This window comes from Nicotiana tomentosiformis, chromosome 11 (genome assembly GCF_000390325.3).
Source record: "Nicotiana tomentosiformis chromosome 11, ASM39032v3, whole genome shotgun sequence".
In the NCBI taxonomy this organism is placed as follows: domain Eukaryota; kingdom Viridiplantae; phylum Streptophyta; class Magnoliopsida; order Solanales; family Solanaceae; genus Nicotiana; species Nicotiana tomentosiformis.
This window is the reverse complement of record NC_090822.1, coordinates 95,767,895-95,776,688: the sequence shown is the minus strand read 5'-3', so window position 1 is coordinate 95,776,688 and position 8,794 is coordinate 95,767,895. Positions and strand designations below refer to the sequence as shown.

The following is an 8,794-nucleotide window of genomic DNA, read 5'->3' as shown; positions in this document are numbered from 1 at the left end:
TAGCGGTTTTTCTACTTCAATCCTCCTAGTTTCCGCAAGTGTAGGCTAGCTTAATCCAATTTTGAAGACAAGTTAATCTGTGTGAAAGATACTAAAGTCTTTTAGACACAGAGTTATTGCTAACTCTGTTTTATCATTTCTCATAATTTGACGAGTTTGATACAGAGTTTAAGAAGGAAAACTAACCACATATTAGAGTGAATTACTTTAAATGCCCATGTTATTTTATTTAGTACTTATCAATACAATGAAAACTCGACACAAATATAATGGTATCTCTGTATTAAGAAAAGTAAACAATTAAAATCCATTTATATTAAAAAGATTTTTTGCACCATCAGAATTGTTTTGAAAACTAATTTGTACTTTGAAAAGCTCTAGTGATGAATGTCAAACTATGCCAGATCTCCGTAATTGTTTGGACCAATCAATGAATTTCACAAAGGATTAACTTGCACAAGAAACAAAATAGGGAGGGAGACTGCACAAACTAAGAAAATTCTCAAAGTAAGCAGAAAATAAGATTCAATACAACTAAAGCATGCTTTTATTTATAAACATGGAGTTTAAGAACATGCCTGTACGCCAAAGGACACAGAGAAGTGAAAAGGGGCATGGGGGGAGGTAACTGTTCTAAATAGTTCTATGCATCTAAAAAGCTTGCTAATACATACACCATATACAACTGAAACTATTGGTTCTACTGCTAGGAAGAATGAAACCACTGGATATGCAACTGGAGCCATATCTAGAAGGATGCCATGATAGAACAATCCACTAGAAGATGCTGTAGCGCGAAATCCAAGTGTACTAGCTGGGCGAGGAACACGTAATAACATCGGAATCGTGAAATAATAGGCCCGCGGCGCACGGTAATTCTAGTGAAACCAGTGATAGATTAAGATTTACCATCCTTTTCATAAAATCCAATCATGTGATCTGGGAATAGGTCTTCCAAATCAAAGATGTTGTCGTCCTTTATGCTAGCATTAAAATTTGGATATACTCCACCACCACTAGTGCCAGGAATTGACATTAATGGGTTAGAATTAACAGAAAGACCTGCCTCAGGAGCTCCCACAGTGCTCTCAAAACCGTTCTTAGCACCACTGCTAGAAGCTGTACAACCATGGACTCCAATATGATCGGCAATTGATAATGGCAATCTTGTAGTGTTAACGATAGGACCAACTTGAGTGGCTTCAACCAACTGTTTGGTGATTAACTCTTCCATTTCATACTCAACATTATTGACTGGATGAGTGTACATTCCAGCGCCACCAGCAAAAGATGGTTGCCAGCTAAGTGATGGAAATGTCGTAGTGTCAACCCCGTGCCACGCTTCAGAGGTGCCCTGTGTCGGTACAGTGATTAAGTCTTCTACACCTAGCAGGAACTCATCATCCACATTGGGATGTGAACTATTCAACTCACTAACAACAGCAGTACCAAACGGGAAATTCTCATGGTTAACACCGGATGGTCCTCCAATAGCATCAGTCATGCAGTTGGTAACTGGCCCTGGTAAAGGAAACATCCCTGGGTCAAAAGCTTCAGTCACATAGTCAGTGATTGGCCATTGTAATTGCCCTCCACAAGGTCCATTCAACTTCTCAGTTTTTTGTCCTTGTGAAGGTTCAGTAGTAGCAGCATCCACACTAGTGATATCATGAATGCTTCTTCTCCTCTTCGCCTTATTATTGTCTTTTAATCGACTGAAGAATTTCTGCGCATGGCTTGCCACCTGTGTTGGTGTTCTGGATACCACACAGTGCCTAGATATACTCCTCCAATCACCTCTTCCATATTTCTCCAACCCCTGGAGAAACAACCTATGAAAGGAAAGAAAATTGAAAGAAGTTACTAGCCTTGGAATTTAATACCGGAAATAAATTGCAAGAACCTAATACACTCACTCAATTAACGGACACTTCTTATGCATCTTAGATTTTCTACTCAGAGGTCGGTATGATTATACAGACATTTTTAACTTCCATTTATATCCAATGAACACATCTAATAAATTTGATTTACCTAGTTTGGTGTTATTTCAGCAAACATTTATCATTGCTGACGACCCGCAACCTAACCAGAAAACTACAATTTACACTAATAATATGGCACTAGTGGATGTTATTTTGATGTTTATTGAATCATCCCACCTATCTAGAAAGAGATGTTTATAGAATCATCTCCTCACTCACCACATCATTCCTTGTCGCAATTGTCCCTTTCAATTCAACAACAGATGCTCTTTTGGCTTCTCAAATTGTTGTAGGCTATATTTCTCTTATCTTCAGTAAAAATTAAATGGAACAGTATTTTCCAACAGAAAAGCAGAGCTCCTCTGAAATCAGTAGAACGCTCGCTGAAGCAAAGTAGGGTCCAAAAAATTTTTTTTGTTGTTGTAAGCCCATCCTCACCAAGAAAAGAAAGAGATATAAATATTGCATACTAGAAAGTTTTCCCAATACATCAAATTGCCCTAGTTTATTTTACCTAATCATTTATTGCCAGCATCTAATTGGCTCTTCGCATGGTATTCAATAAGGTGCTAAAGAAGAAACTATAAATGGACTAAGCTTGGTGGGCTATACCTATATTGTTCACATCACTTTTCGTCAGCAACAAATATCACAAGTGTTTCCAGCATGAGTTAGATTGAAGCCTTTATAAGTCTGATGTCTATAATAACTTGTCCATATATAGTATGTCACGCATCTGTTTGTGAATAACAAATATACTGATGACGCAATGACTTACGTTACAAAATTGATTTCGAGCTGTACTCCACTCTTCTGTGAAAAAGACAAAACTTACACAAAAAAAAGCATTGCGTTTAATTTTTCTTGAGAAAAAAAAGGCTAAAAGAAAATTGAAGAAATTACTAGCCAAAGCAGATGAGCTCTCTTCCATATTGTCAGATACCAAATTTTCAGAGTGGCATTTTTTCTTTAAAAATTCACACAAGATCCACTTAGATTCGTGCAAGACGTTGCTTAGGACCAACTGTCTATTATACATTTACATATACCACATCCATATATAATTAAAAATGGATTTTAGAGATGATTACATATTAGCACAGTTTTGTCGGCGGTTTTGGTCCAAATTGACGGAATTGTTGTTAATCTCAAAAATAAAGGGAAAGAAAAAGCATTTTGTTGCAAAGAACTTCTTAATCCTTACAGTAAGCGATGATATTTATTCAACCATTAAGAAACACATAATTGTAGAGATTAGATAATCATCAATTTAGCCAGATATTTCAAAGCAAACTAACATGGTAATTACCAAATTTGCAGAAAAAACCTCACCTGTGTTCCTCTGCAGTCCAAGCGACCCCTTTTCGCCGTTCTACCTCTGCTCCAGATAATCTACTTCTGCGGCTGGAACAACCTTGCATTCTCCCGTATTGAGGTAGCGGAACTTTTCCAGCCTCAATATCGTTTATATCATCAACAAGTTTTTTATAATGTTGTAAGATTTCTGGAATAGATTTCCGTGGAACTGCTGCAGCGATCTTCATCAATTGATTGCTATCTCCAGCATAAATGGCTAGGGCAGTCTCAAATGCTCTGTCTTCCTCCTTAGTCCAGGAGGAGCTATTGCATGTCTGGTCAGAGTTCATTTTGTTAGATCTACAGTGATTTTTGATGTGAAAGGGAAAGTTTCTGAAGAGTATTCCCAAAACGGATGACTTCTATATATGACAAAGACCGGCATAAATATTTGTTGCATCTATATATGATTTTCTGTACCCACTGACACTTGGTTAACAGAAAGAATGGCAGCAAGACTCCTACTTTTTTAATCAGCTATTAATTTTAACTACAGTAATGAGAGCAACTCATAAGGGGAACGGGCAGGTGGCACATTAAAACAGAATGACCACAACGACGACTTTGTTTCTAGATGTTAAGTTGTACATCAACGTGGAGTAAAACAACCAAAGTTCACTGAAATATAAGACTTTGATGAGGCTATTGGCTAACTAAGCAGGATTAACACTGTAACATATGACTTTGTGGAAAAAATTTTACTTTTGTGACTGTTGCTCCTGTATTTAGCTACTTTATATTTATTTTAAAAGGCTTTCAACCATTTAACGCAAAAGTAAACAGTAAATGTCTGATTAATGAACTCGCTCTGGGAAGGTAAAATAGAATACGGAAAGAGATTTGTATGATATGGAGCTAAACAGTAAGAGTTTGACAAGATATTTCTATATTTGAAATAGAACCTACAGCTCTCTACCGCATCAGGTCTAAAAAGAGTATATAATTAAGAGATCATCATTTTTTTTACTATTAGGAAGAAGGTTTCATTATGAGATATAACGACAACAAATTGTGCTCAAGCTGAACTACAACTACATCAATGAAGCATATCTTTCTATTCTTGTTAGAGACCAATCAAGAGGATATCTGAAAGAGATCTACAGCCTTTTTGAGAGAAAAAAGAGATCTATTGCTTTGCAGATAGAGGATGTAAATTCTCCGAAATGGTGTACCCACACTTGCTGCTATAGCTCAGATTATATAGTTCAAAAAAAAATTAGAAGATAAATATTTATAACAAGTTTGCACCCATTGACACAAAGGAGCAGCTGGTGGTACTTCACACCCACTAACTTAAATCTTGAATGGGCATTTGTCTTGCACCACATAAAGCAAAAGAAAGCCCAGTTGAACATATGGTATATCAAAAGATTCGACTTTGAAATGTTTTGGCGTGAATTTCAAACCAAATGCAACCACACCATAAAGCACCACTCTAGAGAATCTTGCTATCTTTGCCAGAACAAAGTCCCCGTTTAACAGCTAAAATACTTAAAATTTTGGTTCTTCGGAGAGACAAAATATTTTCAAGTAATTCAAAAGATTTCAAAGTGAATAACTTCCACAAAGTATCTTGTGAAAGAACCATGTTGCAAAAATACCAAAATGGGCATTCATCAAATGGCCACCACATAATGGACAAATTAGAAGCTAACAACTTATAAATGCCTCTCAATTGTAAACAAATCACAGATGACAAGTTTTTAATATGATAAAATGCCGAAAATTCATTCGATTCCCAAGGATCCTTGACCCTCCAAATAAAAAGTGCGGAAAGGATAAATTTAGAGGTCCAGAGTAAGTCCTTAGCAGTTAGAATAGCTCATGTTATCAACAGAAACCAAAAGGCCATTATGTTATGAAGCTGAGAAAACATTAAACTCATGGGGTACATCTAAGGTTTCATTCCCGAATTTTCCTTCTCTAGAGTTCAATTACCAAACATCATACTCAGGCAGGAGTAATAGTCCGATGCTTGATATTACAACTAAAGATATACATTAATACAATTCCCAACAGCCATATGCCATTAAAATATATAATGTTTGATATGCGGTTAAGCTTTAAAATTTTATGGCGACTAAATAATAAGGATATCATGATGTCTAACATATGGAAAAGGAAAAGAATCCTAACCACTTTAAATAGAGGAACATTGAATCAGTCATTAATTCCTCGATCAAAATTGGCAGATAGTTCTTTTTTCTTCTTTTGGTTTTCCCCTTGAAGTACACATGTTTCAGGACTCTAAAAATACTAGCACACTTAGCAGAAAGGCATTAATCACAAAGTACAGCCAATCATATTCATACTTCTGTAACCTCATCCCATACTCTAATTTAGCTTCCGAATGGATTAACTTCAGTAGCAAACCTTAGTCACTAGATACTTAAAGAAGGTACAAAAGCATATATTTATTAAAGAAATTTATCCAAATATACCTGATGATAGATTAGGTGCTTGCAAGCCCCCCCCCCCCCCCCCCCACACACACACACACACACACATATACTAGGATTTTTCAACTGGATTCGACTCGTCAAGTTTCTATCTCTGTCTCTCTCTCGTGATTAGAACTTCTAAAGTTTGTTTGATTTTTTCACTAACATAGAAAGTTTGTTTGATGTATTGGGAAAACTTTCTAGTATACAATATTTATATTTCTCTTTCTTTTCGTGGTGAGGATGGGCTTACAACAACAACAAAAAATCTTTGGACCCTACTTTGCTTCAGCGAGCGTTCTACTGATTTCAGAGGAGCTCTGCTTTTCTGTTGGAAAATACTGTTCCATTTAATTTTTACTGAAGATAAGAGAAATATAGCCTACAACAATTTGAGAAGCCAAAAGAGGATTTGTTGTTGAATTGAGAGGGACAATTGCGACAAGGAATGATGTGGTGCTTGAGGAGATGATTCTATAAACATCTCTTTCTTGATAAGTGGGATGATCCAATAAACATCAAAATAACATCCACTAGTGCCATATTATTAGTGTAAATTGTAATTTCCCGGTTAGGTTGCGGGTCGTCAGTAGTGATAAATGTTTGCTGAAATAACACCAAACTTGGTAATTCAAATTTATTAGATGTGTTCATTGGATATAAATGGAAGTTAAAAATGTATGTATAACCAGTAGAAAATCTAGGATGCATAAAAAGTGTCAGTTAATTGAGCGAGTGTATTAGGTTTAAGCAGATATTGTCTTGCAATTTACTTCCGGAATTAAATTCCAAGGCTAGTAACTTCTTTCAATCTTATTTCCTGTCATAGGTTGTTTCTCCAGGGGTTGGAGAAATATGGAAGAGGTGATTGGAGAAGTATATCTAGACACTGTGGGGTATCCAGAAAACCAACACAGGTGGCAAGCCATGCGCAGAAGTTCTTCAGTCGATTAAAATACAATAATAAGGCGAAGAAGAGAAGAAGCATTCATGATATCACTAGTATGGATGCTGGTACTACTGAACCTTCACAAGGACAAAAAACTGAAAAGTTGAATGGACCTTGTGGAGGACAATTACAATGGCCAATCACTATGTGATTGAAGCTTTTGAGACAGGGATGTTACCTTTACCAAGGCAGTTGCCAACTGCATGACTGATGCTATTGAAGGACCACCCGGTGTTAACCCTGAGAATTTCCCGTTTGGTACTGCTATTGTTAGTGAGTTGAATAGTTCACTTCCCATTGTGGATGATGAGTTCCTGCTAGGTGTAGAAGACCTAATCACTGTACCGGCACAGGGCACCTCTGAAGCGTGGCGCGGGGTTGACACTAGGACATTTCCATCACTTAGCTGGCAACCATCATTTGCTGGTGGCGCTGGAATGTACACTCATCCAGTCAATAATGTTGGGTATGAAATGGAAGAGTTAATCACCAAGCAGTTGGTTGAAGCCACTCAAGTTGGTCCTATCGTTAACACTGCAAGATTGCCATTATCAATTGCCGATCATATTGGAGTCCATGATTGTACAGCTTCTAGCAGTGGTGCTAAGAACGGTTTTGAGAGCATTGTGGGAGCTACTGAAGCAGGTCTTTCTGTTGATTCTAACCCATTAATGTCAATTCCTGGCACTAGTGGTGGGGGAGTATATCCAAACTTTAATGCTGGCATAAAGGACGACAACATCTTTGATTTGGAAGACCTATTCCCGGATCACATGATTGGATTTTATGAAAAGGATGGTAAATCTTAATCTATCACTGGTTTCACTAGAATTACCGTGCGGCGCGGGCCTATTATTTCACGAACTCCGACGTCATTACGTGTTCCTCGCCCAGTATTGTTGGATTTCGCGCTGCAGCATCTTCTAGTGGATTGTTCTATCATGGCATCCTTCTAGATATGGCTCCAGTTGCATATCCAGTGCCTCATTCTTCCTAGCAGTAGAACCAATGGTTTCAGTTGTATATGGTGTATGTATTAGCAAACTTTTTAGATGCATAGAACTATTTAGAACAGTTACCTTCCCCCAACCCCATGCCCCCTTTCACTTCCTTCCTTTGGTGTACAAGCATGTTCTTAAACTCCATGTGCATAAATAAAAGCATGTTTTAGTTGTTTTGAATCTTATTTTCTGCTTACTTTCAAAATTCTTAGCTTGTGCAGTCTCCCCTCCCTATTTTGTTTCTTGTTCAAGTTAATCTTTAGTGAAATTCAATGAAAAGATATATGAACCCAAATTCTAGTTAGACCAAAATTCTTAAAACCACAAAGAGAACAAATCAAAATGCCAAAGGTTCAGAGTACAAAGAAAGCAGAGTAAAGTAACCTTCATAGCAACACAGAATAGAAGGCCTTTTGCTGATATTTTTTGTAGAACTGAGTAGTGGGAAAAGGCAATTTCATCTTCCATTTAGGTTTCTCAAGCTGTGAACAGAGGATGTAGCTCAATTGGGTTTGGAGCGAGGGTTTTAGACTTTTGGCCATTGGTTTTGGAAAATTTCAAGTTTCAACTTTCAAGCAGAGTGAGGAGAGAACTCTAGTGTAAATTGTGGGACGGAGTGATGTTGAGGATTAATTGTCGAATTCAACATTCATCGCGTGGGGATTGTGAACAATTAATTACTTCCATTTTAATTTAAGTGTTTTATTTTCCTTTTAAATCCATTTTAAAATATAAATAAAATGGTTCTTTCTAAATTCTAATATTTTACATGACTTTTTAAGGTACAAAATTTATTTTCTTAAACTTTATACCTAATTAAACTAAAACACTTAAATTAATGAGAGCAAATTCCCTCCCTCTTGATTGAATCGTAGAGATTCAAACAAAGTAAAGAATCTAAATATAAATATTGGGAATAGTATTGTCTGATTCAAGGGGAGATGTCATGGTGTATGTTATTTGATGATGATATAGTACTGATTGATGAGACGTGAGACGATGTTAACAAAAAATTGGAGGTTTGGAGAGAGATCCTAAAGTCTAAAGGTTTCAGGTTGAGCA

The 8,794-nt window shown here is 36.7% G+C and overlaps 1 protein-coding gene across 2 annotated transcripts; it reads right to left on the bottom strand.

Annotated features, from left to right (window-relative positions):
- Positions 1 to 508: 508 nt before the first annotated feature.
- Positions 509 to 8,394, bottom strand: LOC104121509 (uncharacterized). Of its 2 annotated transcripts, none has more exons than XM_070188557.1 (3): positions 8,117 to 8,394; positions 3,318 to 3,616; positions 509 to 1,832 (listed from the first exon to the last, which is right to left on the bottom strand). In XM_070188557.1, exons 1-3 carry the CDS (start codon positions 8,198 to 8,200, stop codon positions 899 to 901), a joined length of 1,317 nt encoding a protein of 438 aa, XP_070044658.1. In that variant the 5' UTR covers positions 8,201 to 8,394; the 3' UTR covers positions 509 to 898. The 2 variants fall into 2 exon arrangements, with proteins under 2 accessions (XP_070044658.1, XP_033508803.1); XM_033652912.2 differs by lacking the exon at positions 8,117 to 8,394 and adding an exon at positions 6,910 to 7,043.
- Positions 8,395 to 8,794: the final 400 nt, after the last annotated feature.